This window comes from Alexandromys fortis, unplaced genomic scaffold, assembly GCF_014885135.2.
Source record: "Alexandromys fortis isolate MF-2015 unplaced genomic scaffold, M_Fortis_MF-2015_v1.1 scaffold_67, whole genome shotgun sequence".
Lineage (NCBI taxonomy): Eukaryota > Metazoa > Chordata > Mammalia > Rodentia > Cricetidae > Alexandromys > Alexandromys fortis.
The window spans coordinates 8353278-8379824 of record NW_026067945.1 but is presented as its reverse complement, the minus strand read 5'-3'; the positions used below and the strand labels follow the sequence as shown (position 1 = coordinate 8379824).

General features: G+C 41.7%; 1 protein-coding gene across 5 annotated transcripts in view; it reads left to right on the top strand.

The window, feature by feature from the left end:
• Chd2 (chromodomain helicase DNA binding protein 2) overlaps positions 1-26547 on the top strand; it is a 128092-nt gene that overhangs the window by 73314 nt on the left and 28231 nt on the right. For all 5 annotated transcript variants that reach the window (XM_050149141.1, XM_050149140.1, XM_050149143.1 and 2 more), the window contains 13 exons: positions 793-981; positions 4227-4389; positions 4786-4938; positions 6799-6870; positions 10352-10501; positions 11232-11380; positions 11967-12063; positions 12899-12991; positions 13901-14071; positions 15037-15212; positions 19177-19218; positions 20798-20937; positions 26401-26539. In XM_050149141.1, coding sequence (XP_050005098.1) covers positions 793-981; positions 4227-4389; positions 4786-4938; positions 6799-6870; positions 10352-10501; positions 11232-11380; positions 11967-12063; positions 12899-12991; positions 13901-14071; positions 15037-15212; positions 19177-19218; positions 20798-20937; positions 26401-26539 — 1734 coding nt within the window. The remainder of the gene's footprint in view (positions 1-792; positions 982-4226; positions 4390-4785; positions 4939-6798; positions 6871-10351; positions 10502-11231; positions 11381-11966; positions 12064-12898; positions 12992-13900; positions 14072-15036; positions 15213-19176; positions 19219-20797; positions 20938-26400; positions 26540-26547) is intronic.

Here is a 26547-nt window from a genome sequence, read left to right as displayed (position 1 = left end):
GCACCCCTCCATTTAGTCCTATCTCATAGTGCTGGGCTTCTTACCTTTGGGTTGGACTGGACACTCCCACCCTCACCCCAGCTGCCTTGTGTCATTTTTCTTGTAGGACATCTAGCAGTATTCTTGGCGTCTACGCAGGCCAGGTGTCACAGCTAAAAATGTCTCCAGACATTACCAGTGTCTCCCTTGGGGATGGAGGGGTAACCATCGACAGAACAGCACTATTTAGAGTTCTGGCTGATATCTCTATTTGCTGCATGTGTGTCCTTTCTCATTGCTGCTCTTCGTCCCTGTCTGCTTACTGGATCCCTCTTTCCTTCCCTGGAGATCACAGTCAGCAGTGGCCGTAGCAATTACTTTACACAATTTCCCACAAAATCCCTGACAGAAGCAACTTGAGGGAGGGTGATTTTTGGCTTACAGTTTTAGTACACAGCACATTGTCGATAGTGGCTGCAGCTGACCACACTGCATCAACCAGAACACAGACCATGATGAATTGCAGGTGTCCACCTGCTGAGCCACCTTGTCGCTTTTTGAAATTTTAGAATTAGATTTTTTTATTCCCTTCTTTTTTGTTGAAGATTTAGAATTAGATTTTTTTATTCCCTTCTTTTTTGTTGAAGATTCATTGATGGACAAATTTTGCCTTTCCATGCATTATGAATTGAAGGATTGAAGGTTATTTTGTTTTAAAATCCCCTCCAAGCCCCCCTACTCCTAGTTCAGTTCTTATTTGTTGTGAAAATGTCCTTCTTTTCATATAACTGATGGTGACAATGTCATCCGTAGGTTTGAGTTCTGGGAAGATTTTGAAGAAGACCATGGAAAGGGGAGAGAGAATGGCTATCAGAGTCTTCATAAGGTACTAGAGCCCTTCCTTCTTCGGAGAGTCAAAAAAGATGTGGAGAAATCACTTCCTGCCAAAGTGGAGCAGATTCTCAGGGTGGAGATGTCAGCCCTTCAGAAACAGTATTATAAGTAAGTTCCTGTTACGAGCTAGATGAGTCATAAGCAAGACGTGCCTTTTTAAAAGTAATTAAGTCTAGACCCTTGCCAGTCTGGCGAGTTCTCAGTAGTAAAGTTTTCTATTTTTTTTATTTTGTTTTTTTGAGACAGGGTCTCTCTATGTAATTCTACCTGGTCTTGAACTCAAGAGTTCCACCTCCCTACAGAATACTAGGAACAGGCCTGAGCCTAAGCTTTGCTTTCTTATAGCAGTAGGAATTGGATTTCAGCCGTGGGTAATCATTGAGCTTTGTAGACTCAACACAGAATTAGGTTAAAATTCATACTCAGTTAGATAAAAAAAAAAAAGGAATTTGTTTTTCTTTGAGTAAGCGAGAATTTCCACGCAATTCTTGTTACATAAACGATCAGAAGTTTTTCAAGCAAAACATTTTTTGGGAAGATTTATTTATTTTATGTTGTATTTATATGAGTATTTTGCCGTACCACATGCATGCCTGTTACCTGCAGAGATTAGAAGAGGGTGTCAGATCGCGTGGAACTGGAGTTAAGGATGGTTGTGGACCACCACTTCTGTCCTGGGGCCCAAACCCAGGTCCTCTACAAGATCAGCCAGTGCTCTTAATTACCAAACCAGCTCTGCAGCCCGTAATTTCTAGTGCTAATACTCCTATACTAAGTAGGTATTGGTTAAGCTAGACAATTTTTGTTTTCCATTCAATAAATCTCTTGTGAAGTTTTTAATGCTAGGCATTCTTCTAGCTACTGGGAATAATAGAGATGAATGAAACATGTCCCTTCCCGAAGCCTTGTTGTATGGCTAGAAACATGTCATTACAACACAGTCTCATTTAAGACAGGAACGTGACTTGCAAGGGCTTTTGAAAGTCCAGGAGAGATAACTCTCACCTCTAGAGCAGTGAGTACTCCTTCCTGTCTAGCATTCCAAGCAGTATGGCCAAAGCCATGTTTTTGGCTCACTGTATTATTACTGAAATTTGAAAATGGTGAGTCTGGCATAGATGACAGAATAAAATGTGTTTGTTATTAGCTTTCACATTTAATTTTCATAAAATGTTGTGCATTAATGTGTGTGCATATACATATTTCTGGAAGATCAGACTAGGGCCTCATATGTGCTGGGGCAGATTGTGCTGAACTGTAGGTGGTTCCAAACTCCCATTTGGCTTTTAGAGATATTATTATGGGGCGTTTCAAATATAAGCAAAAATAGTACAGTGTTTACTCATCTGCTCATAATCCAGCTTCAGTGGCCATTAATTAGTCTACCCCTATGTTTTCTTCTACTCCTCTTTTGGTGTGTATCTTCAAAAGAGAAGGACTTCTTAATCAAAAATTTATCCTGTTACCATGCTTAAAAGTAGTTAATAATTCCTTAACAATATAATAATCTCCACAGAACGTTTACATTTCCCAGTTGACGCGCACACACACGCACAGGAACATTCATGCTTTTTGTTTGGGAATCTGCATAATTCTCTCCATTATAATTTGTTAGTTTGTCTTTTTCATATATTAATTCTTTTTTTTTTGGTTTTTCGAGACAGGGTTTCTCTGTGGCTTTGGAGCCTGTCCTGGAACTAGCTCTGTAGACCAGGCTGGTCTCGAACTCACAGAGATCCGCCTGCCTCTGCCTCCCGAGTGCGGTATATATTAATTCTTAAAGAAAACCCTTGGCCTTTGAAAATGTTTCTTTTCAAGATAGAGTCTTGTGTGTACATCAAGTTGACCTCAGCCTCCTAGTACTGTGTGTTCCACCACATTGATTTTGTAAGGTGTGTGTGTGTAACATGTTCATGTGTGTACACATTATGTGTACACTTTATGTATGTTTTTAGCGCACTTGCATTTGACTCTTTGGTATCAGGTCTGGTGTGGAATTTTCCATTTGTGGAACCATGTTCATACTTAGAATGTTTTGGAGTTTGGAGTTTGGAGTTCTGGGATAGGAATGCTATCCTTATTGTAGTTGATAGCTGCTTTACCCTCTAAAATGGTAGAGTGTTTCATGTTCATCTCCTTTTACTCTCTCAAACTGGAGCCAAGCAGTTAGGAATTATACCTACTATTTTACTGGGAGATTGTACATGTAGACTGCAGACTTGTGGTCCAGGGGTGCTCTTGGTGGATAGAATTAATGGATTCCTTACACTTAAAGAATATCAATATTCTCTACTTGTGAACTGAGTAGTCTGCAGGTCTCCTTTCTTCTGCCCCAGCGTATTGGTTGCTGGAGTTACAGGCGTGATGTTACTGGCTGCCACCCATTTCCCTCCCCAACCCTTTTGGTAGGATCTCACTGTTTAGTCTCACTTGGCCTTGAACTTGATACTCCTCTAGACTTGGCTCCTGAGTGCTGGGATTAAGGACTGGATTTAGTTGTGCACCATCATGGTACTCTTATCTGGGAGTACCAACCATCTCATCTGAGTGTGGACCTGCGGTTTATTTGTCCCATTCTCTGGTGTGCACACATGGACCTTTTCAAGTACTTTGGCTTTATAAATGGTGATGCAGTGAGCATTGTGAGAGACATTTCCCAAACTATGGTTATTATGAGAAATGTAAAGATGCCATTACTCAGATAAAGGTACTTTAAACATTTTGGAATTTATTACTAAGGCTTATCTATAAGTATACCATAATATATATATTTCTCCTCATCATTTCAAATTGGTAATATAAAACGTTAATACTTAACATTATTTAGCAATTTGTACTATAAAATACTCCTTTTCAATCTCTCATAATTGATACATATATAATGAATATATAATACACACATGTGTTTTCTGTATTTTTTGGAGACAAGTTCTCTCACTATAGCCTGTGCTGACTGCACTGACAGTCCTCTTACCATGGCCTGCTGAGTGCTGGGCTTACAGATGTGCGCCACCATGCTAGCTTCCACAGTCTGTTTAGCTGAACCAGTGTCTTACTGTTAGATGACTTACTCTCCATTTCAAAAATTTCTGTAAAAGAGCTTCAGTGATAGTCCCTTATTCCCCCCCTGGACATGTACATACATATGTATATATGAGTGTGTATGTAACTTTCTAGAATTGTCCTTTAGTGTTCTGTGACACACTCAGTAGAATCATTGATGTTTTAGCTTCGAGATGGAGATGTGAGTGATCACAGTTAGGTAATAGGAAGTAAAAGTCTCTCTGTCTTTTAGCTTTTATTTCTTATGGTACCATAAACTCTGCTTATTTGCAAATGTTGTCAATTTGCAGGTGGATCCTGACCAGGAATTACAAGGCTCTTGCCAAAGGAACCAGGGGCAGCACATCTGGCTTTCTTAATATTGTGATGGAGCTGAAGAAATGCTGCAACCACTGCTACCTGATCAAAGCTCCAGAGGAGAACGAGAGGGAGAACGGCCAGGAGGTCCTCCAGGTGTGCAGTTCCTCCTTCATGGAACCGCTTTCTCAGCAGTGACCAGGCTTGCTTTAGATTTTTATTTTAATCAAAGTGTTCCTTCTCTTCCTTGGTTACCCTTCAAGGGGCATCAGAAGAAGCTTTGAAAAACACGAGAAAAGTCAGATATCATACTGGTGTGGAGTTGAGGGAGCCCTTGGATGTGATGGGGATGTTGTGGGGCAGAAGGGTCTTGAGTTTGAGGACAATTCAGGGTTCACTTGGTCTGCATAGTGAGACCTTGTCTCCAAACAAAAATGATGAAAAAACTTAAGTAAAGTGCAGGAAGCATAGTACTGTGGATGTCATGTTTAAAGAACTTTTTGTCAATGTTGTGTTTGAATTTAATGGTTGAGTCGTCTTCTGAATCTTCAGTCCCTTATCAGGAGCAGTGGGAAGCTGATTCTGTTGGACAAACTGTTGACAAGACTCCGGGAAAGGGGAAACAGAGTCCTTATCTTCTCTCAGATGGTGAGGATGTTGGATATTCTGGCCGAGTACCTGACTATCAAACACTACCCTTTCCAGGTAAGGCGGCTCAGTTACTGCTCTCACACAGTCTATCTGTCTGTCTTCTCTCTTCCCCACTTTACTGGAGTAGAGGACAAGTTTTCTATCCTGAAAAGCATCTGAAATTAAGATTCTGGGAAGGTTTCAGTTTTTCTTCATGCCTTTAGACTACTCTGTTATGATAATGAACATGTGAAGGTCATTCTTAAAACACAGAAACAAAGACAATTTATTTTTTGCTTTCTCTATATATAGTCTTGGCTTTTCTGGAACTTAACTATGTAGCCTAGGCTCGTCTCAAACTCACAGAGATCTACCTGCCTATGTTTCCCAAGTGCTGGGATTTAAAGTGTGTGCCACTATGCCCAGCAACAGTTTCTTTACTTTCAGAAAGAATTGAGTAAAGACGCATGCGTAGGCATCTGTGTGCCATGGTGCCTGTGTGAAGAGCAGAGGCTAACTCTGAGCAGTTGTTTTTCTCCTTCCACCATGGACTCTGAGCTCAAGCTCAGGTCCTTAGGTCTGTGCAGCAAATGCTCTCTACCCACTGAGTGTAGCCACAATCATTAGTGTCAGGACAAGGTGACAGAAAAGATGGGCAAAAGAAATGTTCCAATCTATCCATGTCTGTTGTCAGAGTAGACAGTAGTAAGTGTGAACCTGATTATAGAATCCCAAATCCGCAGAAGAGGCAGCGTTATTTTATCTTAACCCTATAGAATGTGGCCTTGGTTTGAGGTTGGGAGCAAAGCAGAACTTCCCAGAGCAAGTTGTAGTGATTCTCAGTAGAACTGTCTCAGTGCTCCTTGCTGCTGGGACTTAATAGGAGGGGTTTCTTATTTCAGATACTGGCTGTGAACCTGCCTTTGTAAATGCCTTTGGTTCCAGTCTCTGTGCAGATTTGTTGTAGATAAAGGGAGTAGAGGTAGTTGTTGAGAGGCACAAGGACCCTGTGGAGCTGATGTTTGGGGGTGGCTGGCGTTCATGGCCTCGGGGAGATGGAGGTCCTTTCCGACTTTGCTTGGATCATCTTGGCCTTTTGTAAATTCAGTGTTTCAAGAGTTGATTTTAAGGGATGCAGTGTGAAAGTTCTGAATATTGAGAAATGCCTTTTACATACAACATTTTGTATTTGCTTTGTATGTATTGAATATTTCTATTGAATAATATCTATTGACTGTCCTATACCTGGAAGTGACATATTTTCTAACTAATAAAAAAGTTCTTTTCTGAGTTTGAGGCCAGCCTGATCTACAGAGTGAGTTCCCAAAGAGCCAGAGCTACACAGAGAAATGCTGTCTCAAAAAAACAAAAAAATACAAAATAAAAGAAACAAAAGATTCTATGTACAGATGAGTGTCTGAGGCTCAGTTGGTGATACAGTATTTGAACATTTTATATAATTTTAGAGTGTAAATTTTAGAAAAAATTGGCATATATGATCATTTAATTTGAACATTTCCAGTAGTATCTAGATGTTTATGTTTTGGTGTATAGCACTTAATCTTTTTTCCATATTGCTTAAGAAGTATTGTTTCTACAGGAGCCACCTGGTAAGTGACCAGAGGTACTCTGTCCTCGTTACACAGGCTGGCTTCTCATCTCTCTCCTTGTAGGTTTTGGCTGAAGGTCTGATCCTTGGATAAGCCTAGACAGTCCTGTGAATCAGAACCTTCTGACCTTGACTTTGTAATTGGAGAGCTCAGGTCACAGCAGCCATGCTGTTTACACAGGACCCCTTCCTAGTACTTTGCCAATGATTTCCAGTTATTTTTACTCAGTGCGTGTCTGGGAGATAAAGGTTGCAAGTCTGATGTTCTGTTCTGAGGGTAGCTGATCTTCCTCACTTAAGATTTTTCTTGTGGTTTCTTTTTCCAGCGTCTGGATGGTTCTATCAAGGGAGAGATCCGAAAACAGGCATTGGATCACTTCAATGCAGACGGTTCTGAGGTACATTATGCATGGCTTATTATTTGGACAACTTGGACTTTTGTATCGGCAGGAAGTCTTTCCAGCTCAATGTATTCTGTTTCTGAAACATTTTGTGCAAACTGCTTCTGTCTTGAGGGGAACAGGAAAGCCCTACTATAAGCGATGCTTTTTTGTTGTCCTCACTGCTCAAGCATGCTTTCCTAGCTCCCTTGAACTAGTGATCTTTTCTACTGGCTTACGAAATTTATGGGTTTGAAAGACTGCAAGGCAAGAGCACGGTTGGGCCAGGCCAGTGGTGTTAACTTTAGTGTGCAAGGTTGTCCAAGGTTCTTCTCTGTCCTGTTCTGGTGCTGATGCTTGAACAGTGTATCTGCCAATGTTAGACTCCTGGTGGGATGGAGCCCATGCTCTTCATAGCTACAGCGCTACATTACTAAATGTCCCACTTGGGATTGGTTTTGTAAAGTGTTTTGGCTTGGGCGCATCTATATTAGAGCTACTTTAACCAAGTTAGAAACCCTGAGTACATTATAGTCTGCATATCAATTGGCCAGATGACAGATTTAGGAGAAGTGTGGGTAACATGTAAGAAAGAGATCAGTGGAGACAGCCTAGCTGCCGGGACAGAATTCTAATGTCTAGAAGCATAGTTTGTTTTTTTGTTTGTTTTTTTTTTTTGTTTTGTTTTTTTGTAGATAGAACAGATTTATGTTCTGCTGTCTGAAGGGTTTTAAAAACTCAGTGTCTCCTTAATTATTTCAGAATGATAGACCTTCTGTCTCTGAGTTTAGGTGGTCCTCGTAAGACAGTGCTCTGGATGCTTTCTTCTGAAGGGTGATACTGTATTGAGAAACACGGCTGTGGAATTAGACCATGAAAACATTAGTCTCATCCCTCTTTCTCCTCCAATTTCTCTAGTGTAAAATCACAGTGGCTCTGAGCCCCACTTTCTAATATTGCCCATGAGGGTGAAACGTGGCAGTTTACAGTACTCATCACAACCCTTGACATGTGATAGGTGCTCAATAGAATACCAGCAGTTTTTATTATGGTTTTTATTCAAGATGACACTGTTCCCTTATCTAGATTTAAAAGATAATATGAGTTAAATGTTCTATTTCCTTTTTTTTTTAAAGATTTTTTTTTATTTATTACATATACAATATAGTGTTCTGCCTCCATGTATGCCTGCATGCCAGAAGAGGGCACCAGATCTCATTTTTTTAGATGGTTGTGAACCACCATGTGGTTGCTGGGAATTGAACTCAGGACCTCTGGAAGAACAGTCAGTGTCCTTAACCTCTGAGCCATCTCTCCAGCCCTCTATTTCCTTTTCAGAGACAATCTGGTTTACTTTTTGTATGGCTTTATTTTTTTGGTTCTCATTCTCTCCGATAACCATATGTAAACTGTGGTTTCTCTGACATTCTATAGCCTTTTAAAATTAATTTCAAACTTATCTGGGGGAAGACAGTACATGCCCATTGATCAGATGTTATAGATGGTGAAGAATCCCTAAATGAAGTCTTCAACTAGTGACAGGCTTCACACATTGCTGTCTGTATGTACAGATTGAACCATTCGTCTCATTGTATTTACCTGATTATAATCTTGCTGTACATGATTTCAGCTTCTCTTAGTCAAAATTATTCTTGTAAGTTTTTCCCTGTGTCATTAAAAACCTTAGGAACCCCCCCCTTCCCAACCACTATGAGGTTGAACCCAGGTCCTTGTGCATGCCACCAAGCTACATCCCTAGCTCAACATTGAATTTGATTCTTAGTATTTTTTTATTTCTCCACTATTACTTATATGGTGACTCTTTAGCATGTATATATGTATTGTACTACGTATGTGCCTGGTATCCAAGAAGACCAGAAGAAGGCATTGGATTCCTTGGAACAGGAGTTAACAAATGTTTGTGACATGTGGGTACCAGGAACTGAACTTGGGTCTTTTATAAGAACAGCAAGTACTCTGAACCACTGAGCCATCTCTCCAGCTCCTGCTATTTCTTTAGCCATTTTATTATTGTTTGAAATAGTTACAAAATAATGAGAACTTGAAAAGTATTTTGATGCATTTTGTTCACTTTTATAAAATAATTTATAGTTATATGGTCACGTACAAATACTCCCATTTTATGTTACTTTTAGCAGCATCAAGCTTCACAATCTTTTTAACCGTTATTTTGATAATAACATGCAACTTATATTATCTTTGTGACACTGAAAGTTGTTTATGAGACCATGTGATGTTCAGGTCTTCTTTACAGCTTAGCATCTTATCCTGTAGTGTTGTCTGTTGCTCTCTAGGCCTCTCCTAAGGGAGGCATTCACACTATTTGTAGTCTCAGCTGGTTACCAGTTTTCATTGTGATTAACTATATTGGAAGGTACCTCTCTCCCACTTGTGTATTCATGGCTTCATGTGGTTGATTATGACTGTTAGACTGTGAAGCACTTTCTCTCTGTCTGTTGTGTCTGTCTATCTGTCTTATCTGTCATCTGTGAAATATATCCATTTATTGAAGTTTATTCCCCAAGTCAGCAGTTTCTTTATTTATTTTGTTTGGCTTTGTTTTTAGAGACAGTGTCCCATGTAGCCCAGGGTGATCTCAGACTCAATATATAACTGTGGATGGCCCTGAAATCCTCATCCTCCTTCCCCTTCTTCCTGAGTGCTGAATTATAAGTGTATGCCACCATACTTGAACCCAGACCAGTTTTTTAGCAATAGTTTTGTACATAGAAGGCATCAACTTTTGCAGGCTAGTGAAATGGCTCAGGATTGTCTTTTTCATACACACACACACACACACATACACACTTAAAAAGTGTACAAAAGAAAAAATAGAGAATAGAAGCGCCAGCTTTTGATACAGATGGTCAAATGCTCTGAAAATAATAATATTAATTGCATAGCTGTGCAGTTTCCTGGTTTTGTGAGCACTCACCTGGAGAGATAAGGCAGGTATACCATACCTGTGTAGTCTCTTATTGCTATGGAAACTAGAAGATGTTAGGGCCCAGTCTTTGTCACACACCGTAGTGATTGCAGTTCCCATGCTTCTCAGCAGGCTTGTTTTATGAATGTAACTGTTCTCTCACACCTAAAAGTGGGCAGACACACAGATGTGAAATATGTCTGTGTGTGCTAGCCACCTTACATACATGTTCTGGGTAGCTTGCTAAACAGTCTCATGAGGACTGGGTGTGTGGTGTGTGTGGTTAACTTGTATACTCTAGTTTTTGCTGGGACATGAATCTCATGTCCCTGCTGCATTAGTGGATTCTACTGCACTCCTTTGTTCCCTGCACTGATTCTTCCTCTTCATCAAATGAGAAGTCCTTGAGCTCCTTTAGCCTCCATAAAGTTAGTCCACCATATCTCACTTTTCTTCACACCTGCAGGGGTTTCCAGGTGTGAGGGCTTATTGGACTGTGAGAGTGTCTCTGAGAAGGCCACTGCATAAAGTAGTGTATTGCATTGTGTACAGGACTTCTGCTTCCTGCTCTCCACACGGGCTGGTGGCCTGGGAATCAATCTGGCTTCAGCGGACACAGTTGTCATCTTCGACTCTGACTGGAACCCCCAGAACGACTTGCAGGCACAAGCCCGAGCGCATAGGATTGGCCAGAAGAAGCAGGTCAGTAGGGATGGTCTCTGGCAGTCACTTGGGCCTGCAGGCAGAGGTTTATTCTTCCCTGTCAGACTGTAAGATGTTTATTTCCCCACTGCGTTGCCTTCTCTTTATTAACTTGTTCAGAAAAGAGATGTCTTTGGGCTTCCTAGTATAGACTCTTAACCCAGCTCTATTTGTTAAGTCCGTCATGAGGGTTGGGAATTAAGCTCAGTGGTAGCAAGCACAAGGCCCTGGATTTGCTCTTCAGTTGTGGCAGGGGAGGGGGGCTATGACAATGACAGGAAACAGTGTAACTAAAGTCTGTCACGAGTGACTTCTACACGTTTACCAGGAAAGCTGTATGAGGAACAGACTTAGAGCAGAGCCTCTCCCGTGTTGAGAGCATGGCTACCTAGTCAAGTCTGTTCTCCATGACAGTGTCATCTGCAATGGCTGGAGATCGTCTGTGGATCTGCAAGATTGCTTTCCTATTGGCTAGCGTATAGGTTCACATTGGCTAGTGATGTAGTGTTCGTGATGACTATTGTTGGGAAGATGTTGGTCCAGAAGCAGGCTGTGATATCTGCAGAATCTCGTTCCTTTAGGAGTGTAGCCTGTTACACCCCCCTTTCTCCCTACTTGTTCTAGCCGGTGTAGTCAGAATGTGGTACAAGAGATCAAAGTGACTTTCTTCCCCCTCTTGAAGAAATTTTTGCTTTAGCTGGAAATAAACAAAGCTATCCTTTTCTTACAGGTGAATATTTACCGCTTGGTTACAAAGGGGACTGTGGAAGAGGAGATCATAGAGCGGGCCAAAAAGAAGATGGTGTTGGACCATCTGGTGATCCAGCGCATGGACACCACTGGCAGGACAGTTCTCGAAAACAACTCAGGAAGATCCAAGTAAGTGCAGCAAGGCTGAGAGACAGCCCACCTTGTTCCCACCAGCACTTGGCAGGTTTCACAGGGTTCTCCACAGGAAGTGTTCGTCCACTCATTGGTGCTGTGAGGGTGGTGTTGCCCTCCCCTTCCCCCATGGATGTGTGTGTCTGCATGTGGAGGTTGGAAGCAAGAATTGGTCTTCTGCTTCTACCATGTCATTCCTGGGGATCAAACTCAGGTCGTCAGGCTTGGGACAGAGGCCCTTACCCAGTAAGCCAGAAGAAGGCATTGTAGTTTGTAACCTGAGTTACAGGTGGCTGTGAGTCACTGAGTATGCTGGGAACCAACCCAAGTCTTATGGAAAAGCAGCAAAAAGGCTCATGCCCACTGAGCCATATTTCTAGCCCTCTTAAAATTTTTTTTATTTTTGAGGGAATGGAGGGGGACACTTGTGTCTCTGTCCGAGTGTGGAGGTAGAGGATAACTTGTTTTTTCACCCACCATGTGGGTTTTGGGAATTGAACGCAGGTAGTCTCAGGCTTGGCTTTACACACTGTGCTGTCCTACCAGCCCTCACTTGGGGTCACAACTATATTTTACTTTACAGCTCTAACCCTTTTAATAAAGAAGAGCTGACTGCAATCTTGAAATTTGGAGCAGAGGATCTCTTCAAAGAAATTGAAGGAGAGGAATCAGAGCCTCAGGTAATCAACTCAGAGCCTGGAAATGAACTGTTATAGCTGCTATGGGAATCAGTATGAAGGTTCTTGAAATTAAAAATGGAACTACCACATGCTCCAGCTGTAGCACCCCTGGGGCTGTACCCAAAGAGACCATAGTAGGTACCACAGATGTTTCATAGCCAAGCTTTCTGAGCACTGCTTACAGTTCTAAGCTACAGAGTCCATCTGGGTGTCCACTGACAGGTGCGTAGGTAACAGAGCTCTACCGTGGGTGTACATATGTGAAATTATGTTGTGTGTGGGAAAATCTGGGATCTGGAAGTGATCGTTTCAAGAGAAATGAGCCAGATTTGCAAAGACAAAGCATCACATGTTTTAATGAGTATTATTCAAGTATGTGATATACTTCAAAGAAGTGTAGTCGTGTAACCCATCACTTTATAGTAAAGATGCACTAGTAGAATTTTTTTGTTTTTTTTTTTTAAAGAATATTTTGTGAGCATCTAAAATTTTCAGGAAGTAGATTCCTCGTTACAAATGTTTATATAAGGAAAGTAATTATTTGCAGGGTTAGGGATTCTGTTTTACTTATTTTTCTGTGCTAATTCAAAGCTCTTAAAGAGGAAGGGATCCAACACTGAAGGAGTCTGTATTTCTCCATAGTGGTTTTTCCTAGAACTCCTTGAATTTTGCCTCATTGTGTGAATAAGTATCAGTGTGACGGGCTGGGTGTGGAAGATGGAGACCGAGGCTGTCAGAGTAAATAGTGTTGCTGGAAGGCTGTCAGCGCGCACTGACGCTTTAGCAAATGCTGGGACCACTGCTTTCTCACCGCACTTGTGTCATTTTGTTCCAGGAAATGGATATAGATGAAATTCTGCGCTTAGCTGAAACCAGAGAAAATGAAGTGTCAACTAGTGCGACGGATGAGCTTCTGTCACAGTTTAAGGTAGGGAGGCCTTTATTTACTACCAGGACCTCCTTTGTGTCTAGAGCACTTCCTCTGGTACTAGACTTGCTCTTCTTCCCTTGACCCGAATCAACTCATGCTCAGTGTCATTATGAGTGAGGCTGTTCGGAATGTAGTCTACAGTATCCCCATGAAGGTAACCACAGAAGCAAGCCTTCCTTCCTAGAGTCAGGTGCAGAGGAAAAGACACTAATGAATCAGAGTGCGTTGCTAGCGGGATAAGCAAAAGACTGGAAGTATAGCAGGACATGGGAGACATTCATAACATCAGATGTCAGAGATGTCAAAGGCCTAACTCTGTAACACATGAATTTTGAGGGGGCACAAACGTTGAGCCTGATTCTACCTCTGTGACTCTCCTCATGTGTGATCTTATGATGTTTTGATTAGAATTGTACATGATTATTTAGATACAAAAAAATTATACATACATAAGTTATTCAAACACAGTCAGCACATTGCCGATTACCATTTTCTGCCTAAGGTTAAAATGCACTTTTGAGTGATGTAATCTTTACATGTGTTCTGCTGCTTCTGCTTGTGAGGAAAGTGAGTAAGTTACGGGTTGACTCGGTGAGTGCAGGCTCAGGGCTGCTGCTCGTCACAGTTGAGAGATGCGAGATCATCATGGATGATCAGCTGCCGGATAGTTTACAACAGTTACCAACCTTCAGTAAAATTTACAGTTTTTATATTTCTGTATCTAGTTCCCTAATTTTTAATAAAATTTTTGATGAACTTATAAATAAAAGGGGAGAATAGTAAAAACAAATTGATTTTGATTATGTAATATCTATTACAGTATTCTAAATTAAAAAGCCATCTGCTTGGCAGCTGGTGTTTGAAAGTGGAGAAATGTCAGATGGGATTGTCCCTGTTCACGTTCAGGTTGCCAACTTTGCAACAATGGAGGATGAAGAGGAGCTAGAAGAGCGTCCTCACAAGGACTGGGATGAGATCATTCCAGAAGAGCAGAGGAAAAAAGTGGAGGAGGAGGAACGGCAGAAGGAGCTAGAAGAAATTTATATGCTGCCACGGATTCGTAGTTCCACCAAAAAGGTGAAATGAAAGTTTGCCTTGTGCTATATGTCACGGCAGGTGCAGATTAGTCAGGGGTAAGGCCTTGATACAGGCCTGCAGGGGGGCAAGCAGGGAGGTGGGGGCCCAAAGGCTCGTCCTTGTGACTTCTTTCTTAGTCTTCCATGATTGGCTTTCCAAGAAATGCCTGGATGGTTCTGAGTCTACAGAAGTTTGTGTTTTGCCTTTGAGGTTGAAACTGCTGACAATCGTGACAGTTGGTTCTCACAGTTACTATTTCAACCTTCAGAGTGCCAGATTTTTTTTTTTTTGTCCTTAAACGTTGACATTACTGGGTCTAATGGAGGCCGTCCACAGGCTGTACAGCTTACTCAGTCTTTCATAAGCATTTTGATACATTCCCCCCACCCAGTTTCACTGAAGTAAGAAAACAAATTTATTAACCATTTTGTTGGAGCCATTAAGCTTATCTAGTATCATTGTAAATCGGCATTATCACCTGTTAAATGGTTACTGCGTGCCAGGTATAGTTCTGAGTACATTTTCATTTCCTGATGCATTTAATACTTGTGAAAACCCTTTCTTAGAGAGACTATCATATTATTATCCTCATTTTACAAAGGAGAAAGAGATAAGAAAAGTAGTTGTCATAAAGGTATCATATAGATTATAGTATAAAAATTAACCAAGTATTTTTAATTCAGTATACTTAATCATTGCAAGATCCCTGAAACAATGACAGTTTCTCCCCCCTTATTCTCTGACACTTGACATTTGTTTAAGAAAAACTAACTTGTCATATATGATGGGAAGTCTGAGTGCTAACAGTTAAGCTGGGCTGCTCTTAATACTTCTATTCCAGGACTTGACACTTGACACTCTATCTCTGTCTCAGCACATTTCAGAATTTAAGTACTACCTATACATTGACAATACCTAAATATACCTCTAAGTTACCACTTGTGACTTTGCCTTCTCCTTTCCAGGCTCAGACAAATGACAGTGATTCTGACACAGAGTCTAAGAGGCAGGCCCAGAGATCCTCTGCTTCTGAGAGTGAGACGGACGACTCTGATGACGATAAGAAGCCAAAGCGCAGAGGGCGCCCCCGCAGTGTGCGCAAAGACCTGGTGGAGGGCTTTACGGATGCAGAGATCCGGAGGTCAGTGGACTCACATGCAGAAGTGTGTGTTCTCACCTTGGTCGGTGGGCTCCTGGCACCCGGGACAGCGTAGACAGAAAGAGGTCACGAGAGAAGGGCGGCAGAGCCAAAGTATCTGAGGTCTTCCTGAAGAGTGCTTTCTTACTTTTCTTCAGGTTTTTGTTTTTAGTTTTGGGTGAGGTAGATCTCGCATAGCCTAGATGACCTTGAGCCCCTTCTTTGAGGTCCTCAACCCCGGCCTTTACCTCTGAGTGCTGAGCTCACAGGCGCTTTTCCATCTCTATCTCCTTACTTTTTCTGGTTCTTAAGACTATTTTCAAGAGGAATTTTACGAAAGGGAGACTTAGGTGTACAGCACATATCTGTGTTTATGATAATGGACGTGTGGGAGTAGCTCTGCTGGTCACACTGCCCTTGGCTGCACCCGTCCTCCTGAGCATTAGTGGTCTGGATGCCTGATCTAGTCGCTCACATAATACTTTGTTTGGCAGCTTGCCTTTTGTCACTTAAATCAGTTTTAGACATTGAGCTCACTTTTTGGCCATTTGGGATGGAAATGATAGTGGTATTGCTCATCATGCTATTTTGGTCTGCATCTTTTAAATCTAGCTTGCCTCTTGTAGGCATCCTTCAGTTAAATTAGTTTTTCAAAGTCTCCTCTGACAGCTTTTTGCTTTGTCTTCATGCATTATATGCAGTGCAGTGTTTGTTTTTCTGCCTCCAATGCTGCCTTTCCTTCTTTGTTTCTCTACCAGTGCCTGCTGTGGCCATTAGGCAGGCTCCAGTGTGCCATTCTAACTGCCTTCTTTCCATTTCCAGGGCTATTTTTAAAAACATTTTTAGGATTTTTTTTGGTGGTTTCCATGGAAATTTCAAGTAACATCTGGATGCATAAGCATTTAATGTTAGTGGTTTATGAAAATCTTGACTGCAGTTGCCTCCTTTTTTTCTCCTTACATGCTGTGGTTACTCACGTTTTTCATATACTGGAAGCCCACAGTTTACAAATCAGCTTTGTGCCATTGTTTATGAAGTTTGGTAGAAAAGTTCAACCAAAAAAACTTGAAAACTGTTTCTATAGCTTCTCATTCAGTGATCTGAGAGTCACATTTCTTCGTGTGGATTTGAGCTGCTGCATAAGGCCCTCGCTTCCTCCCCGAAGGGCTCTCATTAGTGTTCTCTTTAGGGTGTGTCTGCTAAGGATGATGTCTGGATTATTCAGTTTCTGGCAGCATCTTAACTTCTTATTTGTTCATCAAGTTTTTATTCTTTTTGTTGTTGTTCTATTTTCAAGTTTATTGATTTTTTTTCCTCCCATGATCCTCTTCTGATCCTTTCAATTTCAGTTTTTGTATTTTCAATTCTAAAGATTCCTTTTGTCTCCTTTTTAAAATTTTTCTATTTGTTCCCTTTCCTTTGCTCTCTTAGAATCAAACCCGAGGCTGCATGCATGCTGGGCAAGTGCTGTCCTCCTGAACTGCCTCCCCAGTTCTCTGATGTATCTGCTGTCCTTCCCTTACTAGGTGACTCTTATTTCTTTAGTTATAACTGCTCTGGCCCGGGTGTGTGTTTACTGCAGCAGATTGCTGTCTTCTGAGTTCAGGTGCAGACTTCCTGCTCTCCTTTGTCTTCTTTCTTTGAACTTGCTCTTTTCTGTGCCATAATTTTGTTTTTGTTTGAGAAACAGATGTTTGTTTGTTTTTTGAGACAGGGTTTCTCTCTGTAGTGCTGGCTGTCCTGGAACTCACTTTGTAGACCAGGCTGCTTTTGAACTCACAGAGATTTATCTGCCTCTGTCTCCTGAGTGCTGGGATTAAAGACGTGCAACCACTGCCTGGTGAAAGCCAAATGTTTTAAATAATCTGATATGGTAACTCTTTGCCGCATAGTCTTCCTCACCAGTTGGGTGCTGGCTTCTCACTGACTTCCCTCAACTGTTTTATAAAGTCTGTCTTTTTTGTCATGTCCTTTGATTCTCTGCTCCTTTAGCTCAACGATTAGCAAATGACAGGCATAAATCTCACTTGTTGAAAGCTAGCAAGTCTGCTAACCACTTTGAGGAACTTCGTTATTTATCTTGTTTAGTGCTCTATGAGTCTGTCCACAACTGTACCCTGACTTTGAGGATCTATGTGTGTAGAAGTTAGGACCTTCCAAGATCTTTCCTTTGCATGTGTGCAAACCCCTTCATGTGTTGTCTTTTTGATTCCTAGGAGTATGTCAAAGCCTTTCAGGTTATTCTGTGGGCATCTATCTAATTTTCATTTTTTTTTAAATTTTTTTGACCAGTGTCATATTATCTCCAGGTGATGTGCCTTATGCCACTTGTGCGATAAACCTTTGCATACCATTAATGCCAATGACCTGTGGACATGATTGTTTTAATTCACATTAAAAAAGACAAACCAAGAGATGGCCCAAGACTTAATAGCACTGGCTACTCTTGCAGACGACCCACATTCGATTCCCAGCACACACCTAACATCTTACAACCTCCTGTAATTTCAGCTCCAGGGCTTCTGACTCCCTCTTCTTGCCTCCCTGAACACCAAGCATACACATGGCATACAGACATTTATGCAGCCAAAATACCCATACATATGATACTGATAAAAGAAAAAGAAACAATTGAAGAAAAGAATAAGAAAAGTAAAACCTGAGAACCCCGCTTTTGCATGGTCAAGTCAGTATGCCTTCTCTCTGGAGCTGGTCCGGAGGTGTCTCAGACCCCCCTCCCCCCACTGGTGGCTGCTGTGCACAGGTTTCTAAAGAAGGATTTGAAAATAAAGCAAACTGCAGTGACAGAAGCTCTTTGCGTTTACTGAGAGTCAGCCATTTTCTTGTACAAATGCTTCAGATGGCTGCAGACTTATGCTTAATTTTTGGTTTTCCTTAGCGTTGATCTGGGCAGTTTTTCTTGCTGGTTTTGTTACTTTTGTGGAGGAACAACAAATAACTCTATTTTTGGATAACCTTATTGTATCATTGAAGATTATTTTCACTGTTTTTAGTGCTGAAGTTGAACCCAGGGCCTGGTACATGCTAGAGAAGAGCTATAATTCCCAGTCTTCTTCCTACTTTTACATCTCAAAACCTACTATTTCAGACAGAAAATACTTCATTTTATATTAAGGAGAAATGCCGGGTCGCGGGCTAGCCCTCAGGTCCACTTTCCTGTTTAACACTTCACTAAGTTGTGTTCAGATTCTGTCTTAGCTCTTGTCATATACAGGGCTGCTGCCACATCTTAGTTCCTCTTTTCCTGGTCTTCTTCCTTACGCTGTTACATAGCCGGTTTTCATAGTCGCTGGGCATGTTCCAGTGATGCACACCATATGTTTGTGCCGTCTTGCTTTTTACTGAAAGTGTTGGTAGCTGGCGTGAAATGGTGAGGGGAGATGGGGAATGGTCAGCATGGTTAAAGGTAGAGACGGTGGAAAGACAGAGGTTTGGGTGGAGACAAGGGTGGGCACCAGTAAACAGTTTCCTAATTAGCTTTAAATTATATGTTTATGCATATGTATGTATTATATATGGCTCTGCTTAATTTAAAAAATCATTTGATGGCCATAGAATTCTTAACAGCTATATCATTAACCATAAAATACTAAAATATATTGTGATTGAGAACTCAGCATAGCGCTAAGGGACTGAATTGTCACTGAGCAATGATGTCAGAGTTTCATTGTGGTGGAGCACCCACCCGTCTAAAACAACATGCCAGTGCAGTCGCAGTTCCAGGGCCTGGTTTGTCACTGCGCATAAACTTGGTGTCTGCCCTGAATAGTGCTTGAGCACTGTGAAGTTGGCCTCTTCAGAAACATGGCAGTGTTCACTTGTTAGATGCAGGGATTGTGTCAGCCTCTTGAAAGTTTGTGTGACTCCTACTTCATGACAGGATGTTGTGGTATTTTTAGTTAATACTTGTGGTTTTTTAAATTCATTTTGTTGATCATATTCTTAGGTTCATCAAGGCTTATAAGAAGTTTGGTCTCCCTCTTGAAAGGTAAGACCAATAATAGATCTGTCTTCTTTTTTCCTATATAGCAGGCCTTTTTTTTTTTTTTTTTTTTTCTGTGAGGGGAGGTAATCTTTTCCATTTAATTTTGGGAGCAGTTTTTCCACCTGTTAAAGCATTAATATACCGGGTGCATGTCCTGTTTCGGAAAGGCGGCACAGGTGGAGGCTGCAGACTGACCATTGGGGAGTTTTGTCTGAGCGAGGGAGATGAGGGGCATGCATGCAGACTGCATGGTAATGCGTAGTCTAGGTGGGATACCTATGGGGGGGGTCCATGTGACAGTGCAGGTACTTAGTTCTCTGATACAGGACTGTAGGGGAAAACCCTGTTCTCTGATTTCATGATCCAGTAACATGATGGCATGAGGATAATATAAGGAGCTTGTGTTATCTTGACAGTACTACAGAAGGTGTGAGTTATCGGTGTTCAGAGTACACATTTAGAGGTTGGGTTTTTAACAGAAGCATCTGGATATTTCAAATAGTTTAGTATCTTGCTTTATATGCAGCTATCCTGTATCCTTCAGATAAGAGCACTGACTTAAAGGACAGGTCAGAATCCTGCCACTTAGAAACTTCTGGATCTGGTGGACATCCCAAGCGTGTGCTTTGTTTTTGTCTTTCATATGGGAGAGGAAGCAGTGATGCAGAGTAGTCCTTTACAGTCGGGTACAGCATCTCTCTGGGACTCTTTGAGCATCCAGATGTAAAATTCTCGTCTTTGAGGAAGTCAGTATAAAACCCACTGGAATGGAAAGTGGGTCTGTGAGCCTCTAGACAGCCTGGTTTTAGTCAGCCGATTTATGTGCTCTGTGATACAGAGGTGAAGTGAATTATGGAGAAGTAATTGCCCTGTGCTTCTAGGAGGATCGCAGTGGCTAGAGCAGGACAGGAGGAACTGAACACAGAAAGGCAAACTAATTTGTGTATTTTTTTAGGCACCTCACATGCAGAGAGCAGTAGGCAGCTCGTTTGTAGAGGAAAACAAAATCAGAGCCTCTTCTGTTTGATAAAAGGGTCACTTTATTTTTGTTGCATATCCCAAGGCAATTCTTTTGTTGTTGTTTTCTGGGACAGGATTCTGTGTGTGTAGCCCTGGCTGTCCTGGAACTCCCTCTGTAGACCAGATTGACTTCAAACTCAGAGATCTGCCAGCCTCTGCCTCCCCAGTGCTGTGACTAAAGATGTGCGCTACCACTGCCAGGCTTTCCAGGCTTTTTTTTTTTTTTCTCAAGATTTTATTTATTTATTATGTATACAGTATTCTCCCTGCATGTCAGAAGAGGGCATCAGAGACCCCATTATAGATGGTTGTGAGCCACCATGAATTGCTGGGAATTGAACTCAGGACCTCTGGAGGAGCAGCCAGTGCTCTTGATCTCTGAGTCATCTCTCTAGCCCCAAGGTGGTTTTTGATGATGGATGTCTTAGCTATTGTACGATGTTCTTGTTGGCTTTGGACTGACTCATAGGGCAAGCAGTTTTCAAGAGCAAGCACTTAAGAGACCTAGAACATTCATGTGAAAGAAAAGTGGCACAGTGTCTTGATCTTTGTCCTTTTCCAGGCTAGAGTGCATAGCACGTGATGCTGAGCTAGTGGATAAGTCTGTGGCAGACCTGAAACGCCTGGGAGAGCTGATTCATAACAGTTGTGTGTCAGCAATGCAGGAATATGAAGAGCAGCTGAAAGAAAATGCTAGTGAAGGTAAGTCTAATTGAGGGATTCTTCCATATCTGGTATTCATGGACTGGTTTTTCTGTTACGAGGTTCTTAAAACCTGTCCTTATAGCCCACACGTACCTGGTGCTTGCAGTTATGTACTTTGAGTTGCCCTTCTGTGAGCTCAGTGTTGTAGATCCCACATGTCCACTCTCAGATGAAGTGATTTTGTGAACGTATGATGTGATAAACAGGAGAGCAGAGCCTGCATATGTTAGCTCTGAAGGGTTGTTATAGACTGGAAACACTGTCAGATGTAGGCTGTTAAATTATGGCAGTTGTAAGACATTTAGAGAATTGAACAAATATTATAAACATTTTGGTTATATTGAGATTTTCATGGCACTAGAATTTGTTGTAATTGGATTGGCCATTTAATTTCTTTCCTTTTAGAAACTAGAAATGGGGCTGGGAGGTTGTGGCACACACTTTTAATCCCAGCACTCTGGAGGCAAAGGCAGGTGGATATCTGTGAGTAACAACAGCACAACAACAATAAAACCAGGCAAGTGGTTTTGCCTGATGCATTCATTCTCTTTCTGTTTCTGTAATAAAACATCATGATCTAAATCAGTTTACAAATGAATAAGTTCTAGAGGGGCATGCATTTTCTAGTAGGTAAGCATGGCAGCAGAAGGCAGGCATGGTGGCTGGAACAGGAAGTTGAGAGCTCATGTCCGCAAATGAAAGCCTAAAGCAGAGAAAGCAAACTGGAAAGCAAAACCTCAACGTCGGCCCCCACTGATGTATTTCTACCAACAAGGCTACACCAGCTCTTCCCAAGACCATGTCAGCAGCTGGGGACCAGGAGTTCAGATGCCTTAGACTGTGGGAGCATGTCTCATTGAAACCTCCACATTATACTTGGCTCCTGTAGACTTGTTGCCGTATTATACCGTATTATAATGCAAAAGTCCCCATAGTCTGTCACAGTCTCAATAATTTTTAAAGACACAAAGTTGAACACCTGTTTAAGACTCAGGGCAATTTGTTAACTGTAATCACCTATAAAATAAAAAAAGCAAGTTACATACTTCTAATATACAGAGGAATAGTGCCATATCCTTGTATGACCTCAGGGATTGATCTGACTGTGGCCTCAAGGTTATGAAGAAAAGACACACAGAGACAGAAATGCTGGGAGCAGGTGGACTAGGCTCTCTGATGGGGGAGCCACAGCACCGGAAGCTCAGAGAGAGCATGCTGCTTATATATTGTTGAACTGGGAGGCAGGGTTATTTCATACAGCTGAAAGAAGGCATGGTTCATAATATACAGCGGAATTAAGGAAACAAAGTTTAGCTAATCTCAGTAGGGGAGTAGTCTTCAGGCCACACATACCCTTCTGTACACACTATCAGTATTCACACTCGGACCCAAAGGAAGGTTTTGCCATAGTTCTGAGCCTCGTCTGTGGAAGGTTCACCATTGCCATGGGGATGAGGCATTGGAGTCCTCGACATAGCCATGCCCATGGCAGCAGTACATGTTTACTCAAGACTTCATCTGCTCCCCACAGAATAGAATATCCATTACCATCCAAAAGGGAGGAATGAGGACATGGGGAAGACTGGACCAAAGCCAGACCAAACCCACCAGCGCAAGCACCAAATCTTGTAGCCTCTGTGTTCATACCATAGGGTTTGAAGGGCTCTGCTCCTCCAGCTCTCTTTTGGGCTGGTTCCATTCTCTCTATGCGCTTTCCTAGGCATCTCCTGAACATGTCGCAGTCTCGATTACAATCCAGGATTCACTTTCCCAGCTTTACAGTGGCTTCTCACAGCCTTGAAGGGATTCCTCTGGCACGTGCTGCCCGCTTTCAGTGGCTGTCTGAAGTCATGGAGGAGGAATACACAGCCCCTTCACTCTTGCATCCTTCATGCCCCTACAGCCAGTTACCACGTGGAGGACAGTGTTATCTTAGGCTGGGCCCTAGTATGCTTGAAGCACATTAGTAGCAGCCTTGTTTGCAGTTGCTTTCTAGGAGCAGAAAACTCTGAAGCCCCTTTCCTTGACTATTTAGCCTGTTGGGGTAGGGAGTGGGGTCCAGGAAGACCCTTCCTCTAACCCTGAGTGCTGGGATTTCAGGGTGTTCACCTACCTGGCTTGATGAGATGCTGGAGATCAGAGCCAGGGTTTCAAGCACAGCACCAGCTGAGAAAGTAAAAGTAATCATTGAAGATAATAGCTATACTTTAAAAACGTTTTAGATTTATTCATTCACAGCACAAGTTCAAGCAAGTTTGTAATGTACTTTGTCATGTTTACTCCTCCTTACTCTCCTCCATCCCCTGCCACTCGTGTTGAACAAGTTCCCCTTGTACATCCAAGGTTGTTTATGTCTCACTGAGCTTACATAGGATTGCCTGTGAATTTAGGTCAGGGCCTCTTTAGTGGAACATCAGCGTTATCTTCCACTGAATAAAACAATTCCCTCAACAACCATTAACTGCCAGTAGCTCCTGCAGGAGGGTGGGATGGGTCATAGGAGCCCCTCTCGCTCTCTGTGATGGAAGCTGATGGTCCTCCCATGCAGGTGACCACAGCTGCTCCGAGTCCAGCAGACCTTGCTTTACAACATCCTCCCCTGTTCTCCAGCTCTTAACATCCCCCATTCCCCACCCCCAGCCCCTTTACATTCCTTGAGCCTTGGAAAGGGAATAACGATGTCCTGTAAGGCCCAACACTCAACTTTGTCCAGTTATGAGTCTGCGCTTTAAGCAGTGTTAACTGCAAACAGAAATGTTTGCTGAGCTGAGTGGCACTGATGGATGGGTAAAAATGTCAAAGATTAGAAGGCAGCTTGACACTCTTAAGTAAAACAGCGCTAGTAGAGTCTCCATTAGGACCTATGACTGTCCCAGCCATGGGCTGTTGACCAGGCTTATGGTAGTAGCATAAATTCCTTCCTGGAGGAGGTTTCAGATCCAGTCAGAAAGCATTTGTGCAACCCCTGTCCTGGTACTAGTGACTGTTTAAATTTTTAAACACAATTCAAAGGGAGAACACTCTGCCCATGTGCATTGTTCTGTTTCTTCTGTTTTCTCCCCATTCACATTTTGGAGATTTTCTCCCTTATTGTAGCTCCGTGTCCTCTTTTTTCTTATACATGCTCCTGTTCTGGTAGTGGCTTATTTCTTCTTCCTGACACTGATTTATACTTCCCTGAATTTTTGTTTCCTGTAGACTGTATCGAGCATATTTTGAGGCCACGCTGATCTATTTCCTGTGTCGGATTATTGACTCTGTGTTATTATAACTATGTGCCTGTTTTATCCCACATTGTATACATACATTTCCAAATATCAATATTAATCTTTTGTGTGTGTGTGTGTGTGTGTGTGTGTGTGTGTGTTGAGGCAGGGTCTCTCTTTGTAGCCCTGGTGGCCTTGTATTTATGGAGGCCAGTCTGCCTCTATCTCCTGAGTGTTGAGATTAGAGGTGTACACCATCATGCCTGGTCTTCAATATTAACCTTCTTGTTGGCAAGGCTTGCAAATGTAGTTTTATTTCTTTGTGTATCTTTTTGTCTTTAGAATACATGTCATCAACAGTTCATTTGAAGTTGTTCTTCTCTGTGTGTGATTGCATCATCAGCTGAATTCAGACTTTTTTTTGCATATATTTTGATTTTTAAGGATCACGTTTCTCATTTGACTGAACTGACTTCCTGCTCGCCTGCTATCCTTTCCTGCTTTTCTTGATAGTCTTGCTATGTAGCCCCGGCTTGTCTGATATTTCCTGTGGCTCAGGCTGCTGTCGGAATCCTGGTTGTCCTCTTGCTCAGCCTCCCTGGTGCTGCCATTGCAACAGTACCATGCCTGTCTTAGTGCTGTTAGTTTTCAGTGATATAAAATATTTACATAAAAATGATTCAGAGTCAAACCGTAGAACAAAAATCATGTAGAGGAGGATCCTGCCTTCATCGTCTTCCGTCTGTTCCTATTAATTAACTAATTTATTCTATTACTTGTTGAAAAAAAAATCTAAGTATGTGTGTATTTTGTCCATATACTCCGTATACATAAGAACATGTAGTTCATGTTCTGCACAGCGTGCCACGTAGACGTGGTCTTCTTTTACATTTCATCTTCTTTGTCCCTTAGTTCTAAGTACTTGAATTATTCTCAATCTTTTGCCATCATCAATAAAGTTACAAGAAAAATGTGCTTTACTAAATAATCTAAATACTTTATATATTTCTGTCAGAATTTCTTTAAGGTAGATTTCTAGAAGTAGGATTGTAGGGCCTTGAGGTAATGCATGAGCATTTTGTTTTGGTATCGCTAGATTCTCCTGTGTTGGTCTGGTATTACCAGTGGATGGTTGATAGTCTCTGTTTGGCAAATTTTGTGGTGTTAACTGTTTTTGTTGTTTGCTGTGTGTGTGTTTTGGATCCGGTTGTCTCTCTGTCATAGAACTCACTTTGTACACTAGGCTACTCTGGAACTCACTCTGTAGACTAGGCTGTCCTGGAATTCACAGAGATCCACCCACTTCTGCCTGAGTGCTGGGATTAAAGACCTGTGCCACCACACCTGGAAAACATTTGGATTTTTGCTAGCCTGATAGGCAAGAAAAAGAATCTCATTTTTAGTGAGTGAGGTTGTGTCTTTTAAGATAGATATTTATGTGTTGTTATAGGTCAACTGTCGATACTCATTTTTCTCAGTTTTCTGCTGAGAACCATCTTTGTTCTTACACAAAAGTGGCAACTTGATTATTTTGTAATTTTTAACTTAGGCTCTGGTTAGAGTGTTTTTATTTTACTTGTACATGAATTAGGATTTTCATGGCAGTTTAGAGTCACCATCTCATGCTACCCGTGATGGTCAGTCTTTATTATTTCAATGTGTTAGCTGTAACATGAGCTCATACTTTTCCAAAAAGTAGTAACTGAAGATGAATTTGAGTCATTTAAAGCACTTATTTTTGTTTTTTCTAAAATTTTAACATTAATATGCCTTTAGAATCTTCTGTTAACTAAACTTACAGTGAAGAAGTATAAACAAGAAAATTAGATACAAGTATCAATACGTAGTTGAAGACTAAATGTTAAAATATTGCTTAAATTTTCTTTTATAAACATTAGTTGAGGCCAGGTGGTGGTGGTACACATCTTTAATCCCAGCACTCAGGAGACAGATGCAGGCCTCTGTGAGTTCAAGGCCAGCCTTGGTCTACAGAGCTAGGTCCAGGACAGCCCAGGCTGTTACACAGAGAAACCCTGTCTTAAAACAAAAACAACAACAACAAAAAAAGCAAAACAAACAAAACAACAACAACCCCCACCACAAAAACAAACAAAAAATTCAAAACTGTTAGTTGAAAGTTTCTGAGTTCTGTCTTTGACTGCTAATACGCTGGAAGTTTAGCTAGAGGGACTAAGTCAGAGTTTGGTAGTAGGGAGCGTTTTCACTTAAGGAATATAAAACCTATGTCCTTTAGGGAAAGGACCAGGCAAGAGAAGAGGCCCCACAATCAAGATCTCTGGGGTTCAGGTTAACGTAAAGTCCATCATCCAGCACGAGGAAGAGTTCGAAATGCTGCATAAATCTATCCCTGTGGACCCTGAGGAAAAAAAAAAGTGAGTGT